Raw genomic sequence first — 24,414 nt, 5'->3', positions numbered from 1 at the left:
TCAAATTACAGAAAAAAGGAAAACAGAGGAATCAGTCAGCACAACACCCCAACTTATGTTTTGCTGTTGGATATTTATTCTCCTTTTCATTGTTCAGGTTGCGATAATACTGAAAATGCTATGGGGCAGTGTGTATTTTTATTTAACATCATATCTCCCAGAGTTTAAATAGTGAAACGAGAATAAATATCCAACAGCAAAGCATAAGTTGGGGTGTTGTGCTGACTGATTGCTATGTTCTCCTATTGGCTGTAGTTTGATGACGTCACATCTTACTCCACCAATCACGTTTAAGTAAGGGTTTACTGGACGAAAGCAAAATGTACAACAAAACTATGAAGTTCTTGGGGCGATGCTGCTTGTGGAAGGGCCCCTGGGGGCACCGTCGCCCCTGGCAGAGACCCTGCCGCCCCTGGAAAGGCACCCACTGCCACTAGGAGGGCCCATACCAGCGGCGCCGGCCGTAGGAGGGCCCATAGGGGCGCTGCAGCCCCTGGCAGGTTCCTTGGGAGCAGAGGCGCCCCATAGACGGACCCTGGGTTGGGCTACCGCCTCTGGAAGGTCAAATTACAGCCAATAGGAGAAAACAGAGACTCAGTCAGCAACACCCCAACTTATGTTTTGCTGTTGGATATTTATTCTCCTTTTTCATTGTTCAGGTTGCCTGAAAATACTGAAAATGCTATGGGCAGTGTCTATTTATTTGCGTCATATCTCCCAGAGTTTAAAATAGTGAAAGCGAAATAAAATATCAACAGCAAAGCATAAGTTGGACGATATTCTCTAATGGCCTGTGAAGTGACAACCTGTCTTACTCCACCAATCACAGTTAAGTAAGGATTACTGGATGAATGCAAAATGTAAAGACAAAACTATGAAGTTCTTAGGGCGATGCTGCTTGTGGAAGGGCCACTGGGGGCGCCGTCGCCCCTGGTGGAGACCCTGACGCCCCTGGAAAGGCACCCACTATGAATAGGAGGGCCCATACCAGCGCTGAGGGCCCTAGGAGGGCCCATAGGGGCGCTGCAGCCCTTGGCAGGGTCATTTGGGGCAGAGGCGCCCCATAAAGGGACCCTGGGTGAGACACCGCCTCTGGAAGGATCAAATTACAGCCAATAGGAAAACAGAGGAATCAGTCAGCACAACACCCCAACTTATGTTTTGCTGTTGGATATTTATTCTCCTTTTCATTGTTCAGGTTGCGAAAATACTGAAAATGCTATGGGCAGTGTCTATTTATTTAACGTCATATCTCCCAGAGTTTAAAATAGTGAAACGAAAATAAATATCCAACAGCAAAGCATAAGTTGGGGTGTTGTGCTGACTAGTTGCTCTGTTCTCCTATTGGCTGTAATTTGATGACGTTACATCTTGCTCCACCAATCACAGTTAAGTAAGGGATTACTGGACGAATGCAAAATGTGAGACAAAACTATGAAGTTCTTAGGGCGATGCTGCTTGTGGTAGGGCCCCTGGGGGCGCCGTCGCCCCTGGCACAGAACCTGACGCCCCTGGAAAGGCACCCACTATGACAAGGAGGGCCCATACCAGCGCTGAGGGCCCTAGGAGGGCCCGTAGGGGCGCTGCAGCCCTTGGCAGGGTCATTTGGGGCACAGGCGCCCCATAAAAAGGGACCCTGGGTGAGACACACGCCTCTGCGAGGATGTGAAATTACAGCCAATAGGAAAACAGAATCGGTAAGCACAACACCCCCAACTTATGTTTTTGCTGTTGGATATTTATTCTCCTTTTCATTGTTCAGGTTACTTGAAAATACTGAAAATGCTATAGGCAGTGTCTATTTATTTAACGTCATATCTCCCAGAGTTTAAAATAGTGAAACGAAAATAAATATCCAACAGCAAAACATAAGTTGGGGTGTTGTGCTGACTGGTTGCTCTGTTCTCCAATTGGCTGTAATTTGATGACGTTATATCTTGCTCCACCAATCACAGTTAAGTAAGGGATTACTGGATGAATGCAAAATGTAAGACAAAACTATGAAGTTCTTAGGGCGATGCTGCTTGTGGAAGGGCCCCTGGGGGCGCCGTCGCCCCTGGTGGAGACCCTGACGCCCCTGGAAAGGCACCCACTATGAATAGGAGGGCCCATACCAGCGCTGAGGGCCCTAGGAGGGCCCATAGGAGCGCTGCAGCCCTTGGCAGGGTCATTTGGGGCAGAGGCGCCCCATAAAGGGACCCTGGGTGAGACACCGCCTCTGGAAGGGTCAAATTACAGCCAATAGGAAAACAGAGGACTCAGTCAGCACAACACCCCAACTTATGTTTTGCTGTTGGATATTTATTCTCCTTTTCATTGTTCAGGTTGCGAAAATACTGAAAATGCTATGGGCAGTGTCTATTTATTTAACGTCATATCTCCCAGAGTTTAAAATAGTGAAACGAAAATAAATATCCAACAGCAAAACATAAGTTGGGGTGTTGTGCTGACTGGTTGCTCTGTTCTCCTATTGGCTGTAATTTGATGACGTTACATCTTGCTCCACCAATCACAGTTAAGCAAGGGATTACTGGATGAATGCAAAATGTAAGACAAAACTATGAAGTTCTTAGGGCGATGCTGCTTGTGGAAGGGCCCCTGGGGGCGCCGTCGCCCCAGGTGGAGACCCTGACGCCCCTGGAAAGGCACCCACTATGAATAGGAGGGCCCATACCAGCGCTGAGGGCCCTAGGAGGGCCCATAGGGGCGCTGCAGTCCTTGGCAGGGTCATTTGGGGCAGAGGCGCCCCATTAAGGGACCCTGGGTGAGACACCGCCTCTGGAAGGGTCAAATTACAGCCAATAGGAAAACAGAGGAATCAGTCAGCACAACATCCCAACTTATGTTTTGCTGTTGGATATTTATTCTCCTTTTCATTGTTCAGGTTGCGAAAATACTGAAAATGCTATGGGCAGTGTCTATTTATTTAACGTCATATCTCCCAGAGTTTAAAATAGTGAAACGAAAATAAATATCCAACAGCAAAGCATAAGTTGGGGTGTTGTGCTGACTGGTTGCTCTGTTCTCCTATTGGCTGTAATTTGATGACGTCATATCTTGCTCCACCAATCACAGTTAAGTAAGGGATTACTGGATGAATGCAAAATGTAAGACAAAACTATGAAGTTCTTAGAGCGATGCTGCTTGTGGAAGGGCCCCTGGGGGCGCCGTCACCCCTGGTGGAGACCCTGACGCCCCTGGAAAGGCACCCACTATGAATAGGAGGGCCCATACCAGCGCTGAGGGCCCTAGGAGGGCCCATAGGGGCGCTGCAGCCCTTGGCAGGGTCATTTGGGGCAGAGGCGCCCCATAAAGGGACCCTGGGTGAGACACCGCCTCTGGAAGGGTCAAATTACAGCCAATAGGAAAACAGAGGAATCAGTCAGCACAACACCGCAACTTATGTTTTGCTGTTGGATATTTATTCTCCATTTCATTGTTCAGGTTGCGAAAATACTGAAAATGCTATGGGCAGTGTCTATTTATTTAACGTCATATCTCCCAGAGTTTAAAATAGTGAAACGAAAATAAATATCCAACAGCAAAGCATAAGTTGGGGTGTTGTGCTGACTGGTTGCTCTGTTTTCCTATTGGCTGTAATTTGATGACGTTACATCTTGCTCCACCAATCACAGTTAAGTAAGGGATTACTGGACGAATGCAAAATGTAAGACAAAAATATGAAGTTCTTAGGGCGATGCTGCTTGTGGAAGGGCCCCTGGGGGCGCCGTCGCCCCTGGTGGAGACCCTGACGCCCCTGGAAAGGCACCCACTATGACTAGGAGGGCCCATACCAGCTCTGAGGGCCCTAGGAGGGCCCATAGGGGCGCTGCAGCCCTTGGCAGGGTCATTTGGGGCAGAGGCGCCCCATAAAGGGACCCTGGGTGAGACACCGCCTCTGGAAGGGTCAAATTACAGCCAATAGGAAAACAGAGGAATCAGTCAGCACAACACCCCAACTTATGTTTTGCTGTTGGATATTTATTCTCCTTTTCATTGTTCAGGTTGCGAAAATACTGAAAATGCTATGGGCAGTGTCTATTTATTTAACGTCATATCTCCCAGAGTTTAAAATAGTGAAACGAAAATAAATATCCAACAGCAAAGCATAAGTTGGGGTGTTGTGCTGACTGGTTGCTCTGTTCTCCTATTGGCTGTAATTTGATGACGTTATATCTTGCTCCACCAATCACAGTTAAGTAAGGGATTACTGGACGAATGCAAAATGTTAGACAAAACTATGAAGTTCTTAGGGCGATGCTGCTTGTGGAAGGGCCCCTGGGGGCACCGTCGCCCCTGGTGGAGACCCTGACGCCCCTGGAAAGGCACCAACTATGACTAGGAGGGCCCATATCAGCGCTGAGGGGCCTATGAGGGCCCATAAGGGCGCTGCAGCCCTTTTCAGGGTCATTTTGGGCAGAGGCGCCCCATAAAGGGACCCTGGGTGATACACCGCCTCTGGAAGGGTCAAATTACAGCCAATAGGAAAACAGAGGAATCAGTCAGCACAACACCCCAACTTATGTTTTGCTGTTGGATATTTATTCTCCTTTTCATTGTTCAGGTTGCGAAAATACTGAAAATGCTATGGGCAGTGTCTATTTATTTAACGTCATATCTCCCAGAGTTTAAAATAGTGAAACGAAAATAAATATCCAACAGCAAAGCATAAGTTGGGGTGTTGTGCTGACTGGTTGCTCTGTTCTCCTATTGGCTGTAATTTGATGACGTTACATCTTGCTCCACCAATCACAGTTAAGTAAGGGATTACTGGACGAATGCAAAATGTAAGACAAAACTATGAAGTTCTTAGGGCGATGCTGCTTGTGGAAGGGCCCCTGGGGGCGCCGTCGCCCCTGGTGGAGACCCTGACGCCCCTGGAAAGGCACCCACTATGAATAGGAGGGCCCATACCAGCGCTGAGGGCCCTAGGAGGGCCCATAGGGGCGCTGCAGCCCTTGGCAGGGTCATTTGGGGCAGAGGCGCCCCATAAAGGGACCCTGGGTGAGACACCGCCTCTGGAAGGGTCAAATTACAGCCAATAGGAAAACAGAGGAATCAGTCAGCACAACACCCCAACTTATGTTTTGCTGTTGGATATTTATTCTCCTTTTCATTGTTCAGGTTGCGAAAATACTGAAAATGCTATGGGCAGTGTCTATTTATTTAACGTCATATCTCCCAGAGTTTAAAATAGTGAAACGAAAATAAATATCCAACAGCAAAGCATAAGTTGGGGTGTTGTGCTGACTGGTTGCTCTGTTCTCCTATTGGCTGTAATTTGATGACGTCATATCTTGCTCCACCAATCACAGTTAAGTAAGGGATTACTGGATGAATGCAAAATGTAAGACAAAACTATGAAGTTCTTAGGGCGATGCTGCTTGTGGAAGGGCCACTGAATGCGCCAACTCTGTGGTATGGCCCCTGGGGGCGCCGCCGTCCCTGGGAACACCCCTCAAGTCGCCCACGTCCCTGTAAGGGTCACTGGGATCGCCGCTATCCCTGTGAGGGTCACTTGGCCATGCAAGGCACGGAGGCGTCCCGAGGGCCCTCTCAGGGTCGGCGGTGCCCCCAGGGGACCTGTCAGGGGCGCTGGTTCCACCAGGGGCGCTCTTAGGGACAACCGCAATCCTAGAGGCCTTCTCAGGGATGGCAACGCTCCAAGGGACCCTCGCAGGGATGGCAACGCTCCTAGGGACATTCACAGGGACGGCGGCGCCCCCATGGGCCCTGCTATGGGCGCTAGCTACCCTAGGGGCGCTAGCGACCCTAGGGACCCTCACAGGGACAGCCTTGATCCCTGGGGCCTTCCCTGGGACAGAGGCGCCTCTAGGTACGTTCCTAGTGACGGTGGTGCTCCCAGAGGCCCTGCCAGCGGCGGTGGCGCCTTCAGGGGCCCTTCCAGAGGCGGTGGCTCTCCCAGGCCTCTTTATGGGGCGCCACTGCTCCCAGGGATCCTGCCAAGGCCTGTGGCTCACAATAGGTCCTCCTATGGGAGGCAGTGCCCCAATACATTGGATAGTGGTGTCGTACATATTGCTTTTTGTCGTATATATCGCTTTTGGGAGGGCCCCTGGAAGCGTCACCGCCCTTGAGAGAATCCCTGGCAGCGACATCGCCCCTGGAAGGTCTTTGTTAGCAGTTGTGTTTGCACTATTTATATATCTGAGAGATATAACGATAAATAAATATACCTTTAATCATATTTCTAGTGTCATCACAACCTGAACAATGAAAAGTAGATTTTATTTCCAACAGGAAAACATAAGTTGGGGTGTTGTGCTGACTGATTGCTCTGTTCTCCTATTGGCTGTAATTTGGTGGATTTACATTTTAGTCCACCAATCACAGTTAAGTAAGGGATTGCTGGACTCATGCAATATATATGACATCAGGATGAAGCCTCTGGGGCGCCGTTGCCCCAGGGAGGGCCTCTACGGGTGCTGTTACCCCTGGGAGGACCGCTGGGACGCTGCCGCTCTTGACAAAGCCCCTGGGTGCGCCACCATCGCTGGGAGAGCCCCTGGGGGCACTACCGCCCCTGGAAGGGCTCCTGGGGTCGCCAACGCCCCTAGGAGGTTCCATGGGAGCACCCACACTCCTGGGATGACCTCTGACCCCTGGCTTTGCTAGGGCCTCTGGGGCCCCCTGGGGCCTTTGGCCTGTCCTGGTAATACCATGGGGCCCCTGAGGGGCCTTCTGGTAGTCCACTGGGGGCCTGGCAGGGCCCCAGGGGGCATCCCGGTAGTCCCATGGAAGCATGGTAAGCCCTCTTGTACTCCTCTATGGCCCCCTGGTAATCCCATGGGGCCCCTTTAATTAAAATATTCCAGTCGTCATTACAACCAATAATTACCCCGCAATCGAATTGTGGACTATAAATTCGTAATCAGCATGTTCAAGAGCACTGGAGCCTGTATTTGGGGTGCACTTTAGTCTATTTTCTCTTTTAGGTCCACATACACATGCAACTTAAAGGAAATCTTGCACTCAGAATGGAGGTGAGAAAGGAAACTCAAAATTGTCTTAACCCAACGTATATTGTATATACAATGCTGTAGGTTGGTGGAGAGTTGTGTGGTTGAGGAGCTTCAAGAGAGTTGGTGTTGTCAGGTGGAGAAGGCGGAGTAGAATGACCTTTACGGCGAGGCAGGGGGGTATTTATCCAATCCTCCCTACTCAAGGATGCAGGCCGTGGTGTGAGCGGCGCTGCTGATTGGCTGATGGTGAGGACAGCTGCCAGTGAGGGAGGGTGGCTCGAGTAGGCCAAGCACCTGTAGGGAAAGTTAACCAATACAATACTCCCCCTCCCCTCCGGGCGCTGCAGGATGCTTGTTGTAAGCATAATGGCATCCCACGTGCGAGGCATGGCAGGAAGGGGTGCGAACCACTCGGCCGCTGAGTGACAACTCCGTCGAATGGCTCATAATCTGTGGGAGAATCAGCAGGAAAAGCATTGGGAGTGGGAGGGTTGTACATATGAGAAGGGTGAGCGGTGGGAGGAATAAGCGAGGAACGTGATGCTTCTCTCGCGGCAGATGCGAAGTCCTCGGGGGCGCTGGGTGGGATGTCTGGGTCTACAGGGCCAGGTGCAGGATCATCAGGAGCAGGACCAAGAGCAGTGGGTACCTGAGGATGAAAAGACGGCACCAAGAAATGTTGTGGACGAGGTGGTGCTGCAAGTAGCAACGGTGGGCAGACTGGTGAAGGAGGCGCAGGCGTGGTTTGCTGGGGGTAATGCTGGGCTGGGGCACCATCGGGTAAGGTGTAATTAAAATCTTCCAAGCATCATTACGACCACTAATTACCCCGCAATCGAATCATGGACCTATGATTCAGAGTCAGTTGTCTTTCACATTACTAGATTTTATAAGTATTCAAATCAACTAGTATCATCAGCAAGATTCTATTTGAGGGATAAGATTCATATACTTGGTACTATATACTGTAAATGTTGTAAAAGTTGACCCAAAGTGATAATATTGAATTTCAAGCTGAATGTGAAGTTCATTCGTACTTCACACCAATAAATAATGGGTGTACTGAATAAGACCATCATTATAAATACAGTACAGAAGTTCATTGCTTCTCTATAAGGTTGAACAGACCAAAATACAGTTACAACAGCCCACTTCAGGTCAGCTTTCATTTCAGAGACAAGCTCATACTTATAAGCCCTAACTATTGTAAGTTATCAACTTTACTTTTTTTTCACCCATGAGCCAAAGTTGAGTGAGCCTGTTCAAAAATATCCCCTACAATGAGTAAAGCCGCTACATCACAATTAAAATAAATATATTTGTAACCTGTACATGACAGCTACGGTTGCACAGTAATAAAATTAACAAGAAGTCAATAATATTTTTCTATACAAAATATACCACAAGTATCTATCATGAGCAAGGATCCAACTACACTATTATTACTAACATGATCTATTCTTTCTTGGTCCTGATTTCTCTTTTAAATCCTCCCTCTCCAAAAAAAGGCATATTATACATACCAATGGCTTCAAGTGTGACAGGTGGCACCCACATGGGGGCTAACTGATGCTCAGTAACCTGATAAAAAAAAGCCAAGACAAATTTTCAGAAATAAGTGTCAACACTCACAGATAGTATACAGTACAGTACTATGAAATATAAACTAAATTATTTTCTTTTCAACTGATGTCGAGTAGAATGACTTCGTCTTAAATGATCAACAAATCAACAATATAAGCAAAGTTTATGCTGCTTTGTTAGGTTTCGTGTTCTTATAACTCTGACTTGTATAGTTTACTAAACCTCATGAAGAACAATGATGGTAAATCAATAAAAGAATTATGTAAAGATAATCCATTATTTGTCAAACAAATGTATTATTTGTTTTATGTAAAACAAAACTCCATGTCTCATCTACACATTTGTTTCCCACTCAAGCTGCTACACCACTCGTGAAATGAACGTCCACCTTTATGACGTCCTCAAACTGCACAGTACTGTACTACACTTCCGTTGGCCCAAGTCTGCTACACAGTTCCACCATTTCAGACACTGCAACCCAAAAAAATAAATATAAACACAAGAGAAAACTGCTATCATAAAATCTTTCTACAACGAGATAACTTAAACTATAATTAAACAAATTCTAAAGTAAAAATACATCTTGCCACAATAACAGCCAAATTCATGTGAAGCCGGAGATAAATGATGATAAAAGGTTAAACTAAAATCAAAATGACTGAAAACAAAACATTATTAATACATAGTTGAATAATATATATACATAGATAGACGGTTACACGAGTATAGATGGATACTTAACTGGGAAGCAACTCAAGCTGACCATGGATAGTACAGCTATTATTACCACAAAGCAAGAACGAATATTAACGTCAAGAGAGTTGTTGGTCATTTATCCAACAAATACGAGTCTGCCATCGTTTGGCTTACACGATGAATATAATAGATAGATAGATAGATAGATAGATAGATAGATATAGTTACTGTGAAAAACCTCTTGTACGAAAAGAGATTTACATTGAGTCAGTACGGACCAGTAAAAGTGAGTCCGAATAAACTGAAACTCAAGGATACGAAAATTTTGGATTGTGCAATAAGTAAAGTTATTGGAAAATATTACTTTGAAAGATTATCTACATTATTGCTGTCTGTTGGTGAGTTAATATATGCTTCTGTGAAACTGTTCTGCTATTAGTGGATGTTATTTTCTCGTACGGTAATTCCCATACTATAACTACTATTAGCTCGATCTTAGCTTATTTGTATCGCCTGAATATTACCTCCACCAAGCTTATTTCAACTTAACGGCTACGCTACGGGACGCCACGTATAATATTTCATTCAGATACTCCACGTAGAGTAATCAGGTGAAATAGGCTAGGGGGGCTAATCTTCAGGTGATCCGATGATATCTCTAACAGCGACAGGTCGACAACTCGAATGACTCCAGCCGTCTTCACCTGTCATGCTGTACGATAATTACAACAAAAATTCCTTCTTAAATCACATTAAACTTAAACTAGATTTCATTACCAGTATGTAAACTAAATAGTTATTAATTTTAGAGTGTTTTATAACAATCTATTTTAGTAATCTGAAAGGAATACGATGTTTTATATGGAAAGTACAGTAATGTGTGACTCGGCTACTCGAGCAGAGCAAACTGTCGTAATAATTGACTATGGTCGCTACGGTGTCGTTAACCAACTAAATTTTCATTATTCTTATGACTATCACATCTTTGTTGACATGTACGGTTTATCACTAAGATTTAAGTTTTATATAGAAAGATTATTAATATAATAATTTAGGTTGTACCATAATTCGTTACAATACACACCCAGGCCAATTACAGGCTTCTACTGTTAACAAATGCATAATACTACCCGCCTTATTGTTATTATTAGTAGTAGCAGTAGTTGTTGTTGTAGTGGTCGTAGTACTACTAGTAGTAGTAGGATGGAGGCCACTATATAAAAAGTAGTAGTAGTAGTACTCACTGTAATAGTAGTAAGTTAGCAACACGATTTAGGTTCAAGAAGAATATTAAAATTAAAATCATCGATCATTTATTTAATTTTCTTTTTAATCTTGTATTTATTTTATATAATTCTGATATTACTAATTATCCAAAGTGTGTTGCTAATAATGTAAATACATATGTGATAAGGGAAGGAACGAAACAGTTTATGGTAGAAGTTCAAGATGTCACGGCTATAGTGGTAGTAACGTAGTCAATAAAGTTGTTGACTAACTAGTTAATTACTGGTGTTGTCTTAAACTACCGGCCAGTAGTTACCTTGTTAATTTAATAATTTCTTCCTGACAAGATGGAAATAACGGCAAGATAGTTTTATACCACCTACCCACACACACCAGCTAGGCCCGGTCTCAGAGGGAGGGGGGGGGAGCTATATCATACATTAGGGTAACAAACTACTCTGTCTTAACACCAAGTAAACAAAAGAATGGTGTATAGAGTCATTTTTGTACACAACTGTATACTTTATCATGGTCGGGAATTTCCCAGATTTTTAACACACAAACTGTTTACAAGAGGTTGGTAGAGTGATGGTGAATGCAGAGTGCCAGACCACATCCGGGGTAAGGACGGGAAGCCACCTCGCACGATAAAAGTCAAGTGTTTCTCACCCTCGCCCCATGACAGTGTCCGTCCACCATCTGCCTCCACGGCTCCACCATCATCAGTCTCCACCCTACCCTCTTCATCAGCCTACTGCGTCACACACCTGATCTATCTTTCCAGTCAGTAATCTCCCGGTATACATATCTTAGGATCTGATGTGATGTGTATGTAACGTTAACTGGGGGAATGAAATGTGTCAAACGCGATTTGCAAGTGATGTATCACAAGTTACGGGACTGGGCTAAATTGAACTAATCTTTATGACGTGTGAATAGATAATGCCCCTCCAAAGAAAGCTGGAACCACAAGACGATACTTACGTTGAAGTATCTGATATATTTACGTCTTGGTGTCCCGTCGGGTGATAATCCCTTTCACGTTTGTTTATCTTTTCCCCAAACCCTGACGCCACAGCCCACGATGGACGACATGGAATACGACGCCATCAATATCGAAAAATTTTCTGTGCCCCTGAACCTGGGATCACCCACGACGCCCAGCTCTGATAGTAATGACAAAGATAAAGTCAGAACGGAGGCCCAGGATGAATTTGTAGTGCTGGGTATAGAAGACCACAGAGGCGAAGGAAAAAAGAAGGAATCTGATGGAGCTGAAGGAGAGATAAGAGAAGAAAGTCGGAACAGAGACGATAACAAGAGTCCTCATGATGGTGAAGAGGACAGTCAGAGTCCCGGTGTAGATACGAGTGAACAAGGACTCCACAAAACACCCCAAGAGGACGATAAAAAACACGGTATCTTAACTGGTGAAGAGGGGCAACAGGTACAGACAGGCAGGAGTGATGATGAAGACCAGGTGGTGGTGAGCAGGGTGGCGAGTGAGGGTGACCCCGCCAGGAGACACACACACACACCCGCCCACCACAAGGTTCTTCCCTGTTGTTTTGGTGAGGTTGTGTAACTTTTAGGGAATCTCGAGGAATTATAAGGACCCTACTGGAAATAAGTCTCTGGTGGCTTTGTTGTATTTAAGGGAGAGGGGGGGGTTGAATTTAAGGGAGAGGAGGGGATGTACTTAAGGGAGAGGAGAGATTGAATTTAAGGGGGGGTTGTATTTAAGAGGGAGGATGGGTTGAATTTAAGGGGTGAGGGGTTGTACTTAAGGGAGAAGAGGGATTGTATTTCAAAGGGGGTTGTATTTAAGGGGAGGAGTTGTAACTAAGGGGTTGAGGGGGTTGTATATACGGGGAGGAGAGGTTTCAGGGGTTTGTATTTAAGGGGAGGAGGAGTTGTAATTAAGGGGTGAGGGGGTTGTATATACGGGGAGGAGAGGTTTTCAGGGGGTTTGTATTTAAGGGGGAGGAGGAGTTGAAATTAAGGGGGTGAGGGGGTTGTATATACGGGGAGGAGAGGTTTTCAGGGGGTTTGTATTTAAGGGGGAGGAGGAGTTGAAATTAAGGGGGTGAGGGGGTTGTATATACGGGGAGGAGAGGTTTTCAGGGGGTTTGTATTTAAGGGGGAGGAGGAGTTGTAGGTATAAAATGTGGAACACCTTAAGATTAGACACCCCGGCTTATTTCACCAGACGATTATCCACCCTGAAGTTAACTTACTCTAACCTAACCTAACGCAACAGTCAGGGTCAGGATCTTTAGGTGAAATAAAGTGGGGTGTCTAATCCTCAGGTGATCCTAAAAGTAAGTCTTAATTGCTATTTGTTGTATACGAGTGGAAATGAAGACCGTGTGTGTGTGTGTTGTCAACAAAGAGGTCATGTTATTTCAATGATACGATGTTTCATCTTTTCCCCTTCCAGAGTCTTCACGGTACACCATGCAAACGATCCAAACGGCTGAGTACCACGAAGATGACGACGACAGCGATTCAGAGTCATCAGATAGCGCCTCGACTTACGCATCTCACATGTCACAGGACTCTGAAGACGGGTACGAACTGGTGCGGACCCTCCGTCACTATCGCCGTCGACGCCACCGCTCCTCTGACAGCAGCACCACTGACTCCCGGTGCTCCTGCGAGTCATGCGCCTCTAAGAGCAACACGTCCTTCTTTGGCAGTGAGGAGGGGCCACCGGGAGGCGAGGCCACCATCTACCGCCGAGCTGTTTTATGGCTGGAGAGCATTAAATACCTGTAAGACTCTTCCCATTCTGGCTTATATGTCTCCTCTTATTATACCTCTTCTTCTCTATGTCTAATGCCCGGATACTTCCTACTTTCACTCATAGAAATTGTACCTGTTTATGTCACTGTCATTCACTATCACTGCTATTGTACCTTTTTATGTCACTGTCACACACTGTCAATCACTATCACTCACAGGTGGGGTCTGTTTATCTACGGGATGCTGGCCTTCGCTACCCTGTTCACCGTGGCAGCTGTGTGGGCCATGACACGTGACACGGAGTCGGACAAACAGATCGGGAACAAGATGCTGACATGGGCGTAAGTATGGTAGATCAAGCACATGGGTATGGTGTGTTTGTTAGTATGTTTACATTATTTGTTTACTTTGTGTTGCTTGATTAGACACATGTTTTATTTATTTATATTGTGTGTTTGTTAAGACTTTGATTTCATTAACACATTTCCTTTTTTTTTTAGTTTCCGATTAAAAATTTGTTTTTTTAATTATTATGTTTGTTTAGTATTCTGTTTGTTGGTTTGTGAGTTATTTATTTGTTTGTATTACTGCAGTTTTGTGTTTATTGACAGGTTACCGATGCTAGTGGTGGTGGTGGTAGTGATCATCGTGTGGAGGGCTGGTTGGTGGCTTCTGCTCCGGAAAGGTTACGGCAAGGTGAGTGCGATAGGTGGTGGTGGTGATGGACTGACTAAGGATTAAAGTAATAGTAGTAGTAGCAGTGGTAGTAGTGGATGGGCTAGTGGCTGGTATTAGCAGTGGAGGTGGTCAAGTAGTATGCTCCATGGAGGGGAAAAAAAAAGATATCACACCCTGTATTATTGAATCAGTTTCCCACATCACTGAAACTTGACCAGGTAGATGATGATAATGAATAAGTAATCAACTACTATAGACATGTTGACCATGAGATCATATTCAAAGGTTGTCATTGTACTCAAGGAATTAAGAAACTTGGAAAATAAAAATTATATATGGATTACTTTATACTAAGTGAATTTGACCATTTTCATTATATTATTCAAACAATTGATTTCATTTGTTTAAGAGTAAATTTTGATAGTTTGGACTAGATTCTAAGCACATTACATTAAACTCTAAAACAAATGTCTTGCATAATTGTATTAATCTAATTTAATTTTAATCTTTTGGTGTTACTATTTAAAGTACAATGTACAATATATATGTATGTATGTATAGAGGGTATAGGCACATTATTAATCACACCCTGGTACTGTACAGGGGAACCACACAGTTGACCGCAGGAACATCATTACATTCGCCCAGAAGAGGAGGCTGGTGTACACCGTCAGGGGAGTCATGTACGTATGCCCCATCATGTGTACTGAATCTTATGTATGCATACCTATCACATGTATTCACTTTTATGTATGTACCGCATCATGTATACATTATACTCTTATACTGTATATATACAGTATATCCCGTCATGTGTACACTTATATTCTTGCACGTATAAACACTCAACTTGTTACAAATGAATTATCAACAATGTGTAATTTTCACATTACACAAAAATGTTTGCAACATTAGTGTTGGAAATACTTCAACTTTTGTTAACTCTTCACTCTTTCTTCAGCTATGCACCAATCAGACCCAATCCAGGTGGGAAGAACAAGCCGTTTATGTATGACAAGGTGTCTTACGAGAGTGAGTACGACTCTTCCAACTACTTTGATAGTGACCTAGAGCCTGACGGGCAGTACCGCAGGGACAACACCCCATGGAGGGAGATAGGGGACCCCGTCAACAGGGAGAAAAGGAATATCTACACCCGTAAGGCTTGGTTGAGAGACGTGCCCATCATCTGGTGGGAACTGTGGACAGAACCTCCTAGGGATTTTTAGGTCTTGTGAGGATTCAGGGAATAACAGGGAAATTCTAAACTTAACACAGGGAGAGCTTGGACAAGTGTTGTCATTAGATTTGTTCACCGAGACGTCGTCCTTTATGTCCAAGACTCAGGGTGTTAGAAGCTGGGTATTGTGAACTGTTGGAAGATAGGCGATTTTTATTTTTTTTAATAGTTTAGAAAAGTCTTGACAACTTCAATCATTCAGTAAAAATAAATGAAAGATATATTGTACTGAATGATAGACATTTATGTAAAAACAAGGACGTAAAGTTCCTATACAGCTTCAATAAGGAATTTTTCACAAACAATCTAAGGCAATACTTTATACCGACCAATGGTAATATTATATAAAGACTTAAATAAGCAGTTCCAACAACATCCACAAGGAAATTAATCATGAAGTAAAATGGGAAACATATTGTACCTAACATTGTCTAGAATTAAAGTACCTAAGAAATACTAAAAATAATTGTGACAGCTTAAACGAGTACTGTATATAGAGTATCCACGACCATGTAACAGTGTCATTAGTGGTGCTAAGTGATATGTATTACATTATCTATAGTTCTGGAGTTAAATGTTCTGACTTGTCTACCAGACACACAAACACAAAACGTATATTAGTGATAAACTTTTACAGATACTAGTAGGATGTGTGGTAATAATTCCTTCCTTTATTTTGGTTACAAGAAAAAAAAAAAAATTATATATATATATATATATATATATATATATATATATATATATATATATATATATATATATATATATATATATATATATATATATCCTTACATAAGTTGTTGTTATACTAAAAGTAAATATATTACGTATAACTTGACATTTCTTGAGTTTCATACCCAAATTATTGTTCTTGTGTGAATGTCTGTTTATGTGTGTACATATGAGCATTTTTGTGTGTGTTTGTATGCCTCTGCATGTGTGTGTATATGTATGTATCTTTGTATGTGTAATTAATTTGTGTTTGTTTATGTTTATATGTTTTATATGGCAAGGACTGGTGTTTGGGTGAGAAGCGTGGACACTTTCAGCAGACACCAAAAAGAGGTTGGAGGCATTGTGTCAGACGGGCCCTTTGCAGTGTCATGTATGGTGAGGGCCTTGACATGTAGAACACTTGCCCGGTGGGGAAGTGAAAGATCATCTACTAACAGGTGCTGTCTAAGCCAACAGTATTTGTGATCCAGCAAAGGTAAGCTGAGGATGCAAGTCACTCTTAACAACAACAAATCTTAACTTACACTAACTTAAAAATATTAAAACAGAGCTAAATAACCATCATAATAACTTTCACTTGACTGAGAGTGAGTTACACCACCCGAGTACCAGTGTATAGAGTTACAACTGAAAAGTATATACAGGTACAGTATGTCGGGTGACAGCCAAAAATAGCACCAGGCTTTGTGATGGTCGTGACCAGAAATGCAACTCCCAGCTAGTATATCAGGGGTTTGTGAGTGAAGTAATCTCCTACCTAGAGACAAGGTAACATATCTGGCTGACTCAATTAAGGTATATTTAATGTTGAAGTTGTTCTCAAGACTAACTAGAATTAACACAACGATTTCTTAATTACCAGTTTAGAGAAGTCTCACTTATCTTTGAGAATCTGGTCCGAGTAATCTAGCTCATTATTTCTCTACTCCTTTCTATCCCTATTCTTCCTTATCCATTTCTCCATCCCTTCTCATACTGTGTATATGAGGCAGCACAGAAAGGAAGGGAGTTTCTACTGCATTCTTTGGATCTGTTATAGCTTACGTAACAATATACAAGATGCCAACAATGTTCAACACTTATTTTTATGTCACTATCGGCACATAATGTAGAAGCTACTGTACCTTAACTTCGTACCTTAATGTATACTTGTTATCTTAGTAAAATTTCTAATTCCTATATTCACTAAGAAAAATTACAGATAAAAGACTCCCTTTTAAGTTTGTAACATTGCTGAACACTCACCTTGCAAAAGTCCTGCTGGGTGGCACTGACAGGGGCAGCACAGAGGGAGGAAACACTGATGCCCACATTGCGCCCCTCATAACGCTGTGAGCATGCACTCCCATTTATTGTCCTCACCACAGCGATCATCCCCTCCCCTGTAACACCATTCAACACTTTTATAAAGAAGCCTCGTATGATAACACCACCAGATTCTAAAAAATTTGAACATAATATTTGCCTTGACAATGTATGTATCTATAGATAACATTGAGTTCCAGTGCAATTTCAACAGTACCATTTGAGCCGCCACCTCTATGTCATACCTTACATTAACCAGTTACAGTAAGTGCATTTGTAGGATACTGTTAGCTTAACAATAGTGATAATTCAAATTCAACTATTTTAATTAGAAGCCCCATATCACAACACAACACTTAAAGAAGGGAAAGTTCTGGGGTAAATTGCCGAAGCCTAATTCATTCTAGACAAAACATCCCACAATCATGAAATCATCATTGTCACGAACTCACCTGTGCCCCAACCCATAAGGATGGTCCTGTGGCTGGTGAGGTTGGTGTGGGCATCGAGGTCATTGAGACACACCAATAGAAGCCAATCCCTGATGATGTCTCTCCTGCTGTCTGCCACTAAAGGTGATGGCCACCTTGAGCTGCACCAGAGTGACATTGTTGTCAGTGATGGCCTTACCTAGAAATGTGTTAGGAAGCCAATTCACAAATTTATATCCATCTCTTTTACCTCATGGACTTGTACTGTATACAAAATTTTTTGCACTTTGTAGTTTATTTCTGAACAGGGTATTTGAAACTGAATTTACAGTGATTTCAGGGACTGCAGCCCCCACAACACACCACCAGTGAGGCATGCCTACAACCACATATACTGTAGTACAAAAGCCTGCAGGATATAAACCCCTTGGAAAATATTTGCTTCAATGTAGTTTTGTTTTACCAGTGTGAATGTAGCTTAACCAAATTTTCTTAACTGATGTTTTATAATTAGTAAATAAATGTTCAGATAATAATCATTTATTTTTCATGCTGGCCTCTCTAGGAATAATTATCTTTATTTGGGGTTTACAGGTAGACAAATACCATCAACCTAAACTGATTTGTACTGTGCTGCAAAAGCCCCAAACTATGTAAACTGGAAGGTTCCCCTATTGATTTCACCTTGGGATTACAGGGACCCAAAATACATGCATGTACAGTATTGTATATGTTATTTCCTTGGTCACTTTTCTTTTTTCGAGAAACCAAGCATACAAAATTATCAGATAGATGGATCCACTCATGGCAATATTCCTCATGACCTGGCAGCCAAGGGTTTAAAATTTGTATCAGATGAAATATTTGACTCAAGATATGGATGGAAAAAGGAGGGGGCTCAAATGCAGAGCACATGACATCTCATCCATAAGATTCGAAAATAGGGATAAAGGTTAATAACAATCACAAATTTATCACATGATTTATTTACCTGCTAGCTGCATGATCCATAATACAGTATGAAGACTAAAAGTTATGTATAAATGAAGATGAGCTGAACTGAAGTAATGATAATGCAAACTGTGGTGAAAACTTGCCTCTTTAAAAACACTCAGCCTTAGTACAGGACATCTTTTAAGTTAGTAGCATATGCAATCAACTCAGAGATCAAATCAATACCAAAACAACCATTCATGTGATGTGACACGATGATGTACACATACAATTGAATTCACATTATCCAGACCAACTCGTAGTACAGAAGATGTTAAGCTGTTCTACTTGAACTGACACACCCAGAGCTCTGTTACACCTAAAAGCTTTCAATATTGTACTGTACTTTATTAAATTTTACCACGATGCAAAAAGTGAAGAAGCCCTAAGTTCTTCAATTAACACATCACTTAAGAAGGAAATATTGCATAAGCTCACTAAGAAGCCATGAAGAATATGTACAGTACTGTACTATATTCCATCACATCTGATACCTTGCTCAAGATGAAAGTATTAATGGCAACTCCTCAACAAGGCCAAAGCACTTCAACAACTCTCTTGGATACCAGACTCAAAAAGATAAGGTTGCAAAAACACTTCAAGAAGCTCTAAAGTATCATTCTGACTTCGTCACCTCCCTCGGAAAGAAATTGTTAGAGACTCACTACTTCAACTAATTAAAGTGTCATCCCAAAGGACAATTAGTGCACATACCAATTCCCAAATCCCAGAATACTGTAATTCATTCTCTCTTTGATGCACAGCTTAAAGAAAGAACAGTGCAACAATTTCTAAGTAACCTTTGATAAGTTTGCAAATGAATCTAGTATGAATACTGTACTGTAATTTACGAGCTGAAACATTAAATGAGATGCTTGATCATTATATGTGAAGTATTCAAAATTAAATATGGGAAAAAATCAACTTTGCCCATTTTGAATATAAATAGAAATTGGACTTGATTTGTATGGATAGATGACATGGACAGATAATTTTCTATGGACTCTTAGAAAAATGACATGTTTGATATAAATGAAATGTTCAAGTCATTATACACTGCACAAGCATTCAAATTCTTCAAGATCTCACATTATACAGGTACACAAGAAAATTCAGGACACTGAATGAACATATACTCTTTATTCACAAGCATGCAGAGGAACATGTCATTATGAAAAGGTTTGATTAGTAAGTAATTAAATTAAAAAAATCACTATTTCTCAAGTTGAAATTTTCCTTGAAGTATCTTTCCACTGTATAAAAATATCACTTAATTCTAACAATGAGAAATGGTTACTGGACTGCTTAGATAAGTTTTGTAATACCTGACATCAAATTTAATATCTGAAATTTACACCCAGCTGAAAATAAACGTGTATTGCTTCCCACTGGGTAAAGTTATAGTCATTGATCTTGCACAAGACAATGTTATTTTTATTCTTCATAAAATAATGGGTAAGGTTCCTTAAAAACCAATCACTAGCTGAATTTTCGTATTTCAAATAACAGTACAGTACAGTACAGTATAGTATATGGAAAAAATAGGGTTTGGCTCCTCAATGACAAGAAATCCCCAATACTGTATCATACCTAAAAAAAAGAAATAGGTTCACTAACAAAAAAATCTACCTAACGACAGTAAATTAGTACCAAACTACAGTACTGTAATTTAGTCACTAACTACAGTATTGTACTGTACAAGAGAACCTCAACATTATACCTAAAATATAGGAAAGTGGTTAACAACAAAAAACTTACCAAACTAATATACAGTAAATTAGTACCTAACTACTGTAATTTAACTCTTAAAGCCCAGGTGACGTTCCTCTACATCCTTAATTTTCATGGCATAGTTTGAATGTCCAAGCAGGATGAAGTACAATGATATCTCCGCATTGCCAGAACAATTGGTGCAGAGCACTTCCGGGAAAAAATCCCTCAACCCTGGAATTTTCCGGGTAACGGAAAAATGTTTCCGAAAGTTTCAGAAATTGCCCATTACATCATCTCTCGGACCCCCAAAAATATCCCTCATCCCTGGAATTTTTCAGGTAACGGAAAATTTTCTCGGAATTTCCAGAAAACGCGCCTGATTTTCATCTCTCAAACCCGGAAAAAAAATCCCCCATTCCCGGATTTTTCCTGGTATCGGAAAAATGTTTTCTGGATTTTCCGGAAAATGTGCCCCTCAGAAAATCGTTCCCAAAGCCGGAATTTTCCTGAAAATTCCGGCTTTGGGAACAATTTTCCGAGAAAATTTCAATTCCGGCTATCGGAGAGTCCCGGGTTTGAGGGATTCCAGCTAACTGAGATATTACTGTATTTTCTATAGGATATTCATTTACTTGGCAACTCAACTCACATGTAATCTTTGTCTCAAGTCTAGTGGTCAAGTTACCCATCAGTTATCATGATGGATGCATGTCCTTTGATGTCTCGTGCCCTGCCTTGCTCCTCCACACCCTCAACAGTAATGCTATTCATCAACAGTTGCTTGATTTAATGGCTTTCATATAGTATTGGGTGACAAAGACAGTGATGGGATGGAAACAGATCCAGATGATGTCGAGTTTGTTGAGGCGGCCAGCGGTAAGGACAGTGGTACAGACAATGGCGCTCGCTCCCTCTCCCCAGTTTTAAACTGGGGATTTAATTTTTTTTTTTTTTTTGGGGGGGGGGAGGCGAAATATGACATCATAGGGGGTCCGACAGGTCTTACGTTGCCCAAAACACAAGGGATAAGGGGTCAAGCAGTATTCATATAAACGATAATAGCTTTCATGTAATAAGAGGTGTAAGAATAGAAAGTTCATATAAGCAAATTTTCGTAGCTCAAACGTGGCAAGGGTTATAATGATGATGCATTTCTGCTTCCTAATTGTCACTTCAGTAAATTCCATGTTCCCCCCGCACCACTAGATTTGCAGACTTTACACCAAAACAAATATCTTAATGAAAATTCCAAAATAAACAGTACAGTATGTAAAAAATACTAACAAAAAATCACTCCTTACCTATTCACTGCCATGTAGAATGACTTTCTTTATAGTGTTAAGTAAACATAGTAAAAGTTCGGTAGTGCTGTCTTTACTGTAAAGCAAGCATAATAAAATCATGATCACAATTATGACAGTGCTGTCTTCAATTTACACATTGCAAAAGTATGGGAATGATAATAATGTAAACTTGTTAAGTACCCATAGTAAAGGATGGTGATGATAATGATGGTGGTGGTCTTCAGTGTAAAGTGACCATTTTAAAGGATGATGATAATGTCAAAAATATAGCAGTGAAAATTTCAATGTTTGATGGATCAATGTTTATTTCTAACAAAAATGGAAACCTACCATGGTATGCATTTAAACTCACGTAACGAATGATATGCTACATGCATGACTCTAAGTTTTCACAATCAAACTTTTATGCATGGCAAGGCAGTAAGATGGAACAAATGACCATAAATGAGGGTAGAATCTGTGTTACTCTTGATTTCAACCACCCCACAACATATAAAGTAAAGGCTTCCCCGAGAGAACAGTTTAATTAAAAACTATGGCTTAGCAGACCATTTATTATGTTGGAAGATATGCAGTGCATTAACCCTTAGAGTATAGTGGACCACATGACGTTTAGGTTTTTCGTGCCATTGTTTGGGTGCGCTTGTGGCGGTACTGTTGTCTGGTTATTATGACGGAAAATGCATATCAAGCCTTTCCTGAGACCAGCAGAAATGCCTTTACAGAAATAGGAAGTCTAGCATAATCTCAAGAGCCATAAGGCAGCTTGATGATGGACGACCAGTTGAAAAGACATGAAAAAGTACTGAAGTGTTTTCTGTTGTGACTGAGGATTCAACTTTTGTAATATATAAAGTTATAATGGAGTAGATCCTTGCACACAGCACCAAGCCTTTATGGTTATCATGACTTTAAATATATTTTTATTGTAAGCCTAAGGGGCATAATCCTAGTACAGTATGTACTAAAAAACTCAAAAGGGAATTTTTATGACCAAAATTTCCCCAGGAGTTTCATTCTCCAAACATCTAAAAGAACCTGTCTAACAATAATAATAATAATAATATTAATAATAATAATAGCTGGTCTTTTGTTTCTCAAAAGCGCCAGTTTTCTAAAGAATTCACTAGAGCTCGAAACACTACAAAACGTGACAGTTCGACTTCTATCATTCATATACCCTTAAGTTTTAATACTCCCTAGACCTTATAACTCTCCATCACTGTACCCTGTTCAGGGTCATAAGCTTTCAAAAATAGTTGTTTCTTTAAAGGCTTCCACAAAAGTCAGCCGCTTCATGTATGCAGACAACCGACTGTACAATCTGGGTGCTGTATAGGAAAAGGATCGGGCAGCAAAAGAACATTCCCGTACTGCTCTAGGCTCCTCAAGGCATGAAGGAACATCAATACAATGCAAAATCATTTCAGAATGTGTAGTTAGAGGAATTAGTAGGTTCGCCAAACACTTACTCGCCAAACTTAAGTGTTTTAAAAATCATTAGACAGAGTTTGAACTCTATCCCAGCTTTAATTGGAAGCCAATGTTATTCGATCAAGAATGGGGTAGTGGGTGTCCTCGGTGTGAAGGCAAAAATAAGCCTGGCAGCCTTGTTCAACACTGTTTGAAATGTTTTCAACAGATAACTAGGAAGGCAGACCCATGAAGAGTTACAATAGTCAACCTGAGACAAAATAAGTGAATGTAATAGTGTCACAAGACAGTCTATCCAAAAACTGTTTCACAGCATATAGATTTCATATATGAAAGTTGCAACACTTAACTAGTGAATTAATATGATCTTTAAAATTCAGTTCTGAGTCAAAGTGCACTCCAAGATTATGAACAGAATCAACAGGACTTAGTTGCACTTCCCCAAAGTTTAACGAGCCAAAATCATCGGTGCCGTCTCCCCTCTTACGTATATTCCTTGGATGATGATAATCTCGGTTTTGCCATCATTCAGCTTAAATTTTCTCCCAGCCACCCACCTCAACATCAGGCATCATGGAAGCCAAGAACTTTATAGACAGTGGACACTGCCACACCAAATCAGACTGTAAATTTGTGGGAATAAATAATAAATCAATTTTGAACAAGAGCATTAGTACATGATAATGCTGAGAAGTCAAATATAATCTTCATAATTATCTCCTGTTGAGAGACATATATTCTAAAATTATGAGATACATAACAATCACAAAGTGGAACTGAAAGTACTGTACAGTATATTATATTGAGAACTGAAAGTACTGTGTATTATATTAAGAACTCTTATCAAAGTACTGTAGTACAGTACTGTCTTTGTAAATATATTAAAACAATTAGTTAACACTTCACGAGATAAATAATAATGGAAATGAACTGTACTGTAGTCCTGTTTATTATATTTTAAAAACATAATGACTAACTTAACCAAAAATCATACAACACTGTTTGTCGTCAATAATTCCATAGTAGAAGTTAAACAACACATCAGCCTCCATAGTGCTCTAACTATTTTTTATCCACAAATTGCACCAAATAATGGATCTGATGTCTGTCATACATAAAATTCATAGCAATCATGTTATCATTACTCATGTCATCAAATACTATTATGTATCTTACATAAAAACTGTTAGGTATCAAATATAATATTCTTAATTTGTAACTATTTTTAAAAATCAATGCACCTCATGACAAGTCTACAAAAAAAAAGGAAAAACCCAGAAAATATCACTTACCAAAACTAAACCAGAAACTCCATTCCAAATTTCCCCTACGTGAGATCCACCTCT

General features: G+C 41.5%; 3 protein-coding genes across 3 annotated transcripts in view; 1 reads left to right on the top strand and 2 right to left on the bottom strand.

Moving 5' to 3' along the window:
- Positions 1-6,375: 6,375 nt before the first annotated feature.
- Positions 6,376-6,765, bottom strand: LOC121868217 (U1 small nuclear ribonucleoprotein C-2-like). Its single transcript, XM_042368528.1, has one exon. It carries the CDS (start codon positions 6,763-6,765, stop codon positions 6,376-6,378), a length of 390 nt encoding a protein of 129 aa, XP_042224462.1.
- Positions 6,766-8,570: 1,805 nt separating this feature from the next.
- The window catches only part of LOC121868215, a 102,719-nt gene continuing 86,875 nt past the window's right edge, over positions 8,571-24,414 (bottom strand). Inside the window, exons 3-5 of the mRNA XM_042368527.1 lie at positions 17,646-17,823; positions 17,134-17,270; positions 8,571-9,038 (exon numbers count right to left, since the gene is read on the bottom strand). Coding sequence (XP_042224461.1) covers positions 8,958-9,038; positions 17,134-17,270; positions 17,646-17,823 — 396 coding nt within the window. The 3' untranslated portion in view covers positions 8,571-8,957. The remainder of the gene's footprint in view (positions 9,039-17,133; positions 17,271-17,645; positions 17,824-24,414) is intronic.
- Positions 11,077-15,877, top strand: LOC121868334. Its single transcript, XM_042368825.1, has 6 exons — positions 11,077-12,061; positions 12,931-13,264; positions 13,454-13,576; positions 13,847-13,931; positions 14,517-14,596; positions 14,875-15,877. The coding sequence occupies exons 1-6, from the start codon at positions 11,575-11,577 to the stop codon at positions 15,140-15,142; spliced, it is 1,377 nt and encodes a 458-aa protein (XP_042224759.1). The 5' UTR covers positions 11,077-11,574; the 3' UTR covers positions 15,143-15,877.

Source organism: Homarus americanus, unplaced genomic scaffold (genome assembly GCF_018991925.1).
Source record: "Homarus americanus isolate GMGI-L3 unplaced genomic scaffold, GMGI_Hamer_2.0 scaffold19318, whole genome shotgun sequence".
In the NCBI taxonomy this organism is placed as follows: domain Eukaryota; kingdom Metazoa; phylum Arthropoda; class Malacostraca; order Decapoda; family Nephropidae; genus Homarus; species Homarus americanus.
The sequence above is the reverse complement of the archived record's forward strand: the minus strand, read 5'-3'. Positions and strand labels throughout refer to the sequence as shown.

Coding starts and splice junctions, on each gene's coding strand:
- LOC121868334 (XM_042368825.1), top strand. CDS start 11,575: ATGGACGACATGGAATACGACGCCATCAATATCGAAAAATTTTCTGTG. Junction 13,577..13,846: donor AACAAGATGCTGACATGGGC/GTAAGTATGGTA, acceptor GTTTATTGACAG/GTTACCGATGCTAGTGGTGG. Junction 13,932..14,516: donor TCCGGAAAGGTTACGGCAAG/GTGAGTGCGATA, acceptor GGTACTGTACAG/GGGAACCACACAGTTGACCG.
- LOC121868217 (XM_042368528.1), bottom strand. CDS start 6,765: ATGCTTCCATGGGACTACCGGGATGCCCCCTGGGGCCCTGCCAGGCCC.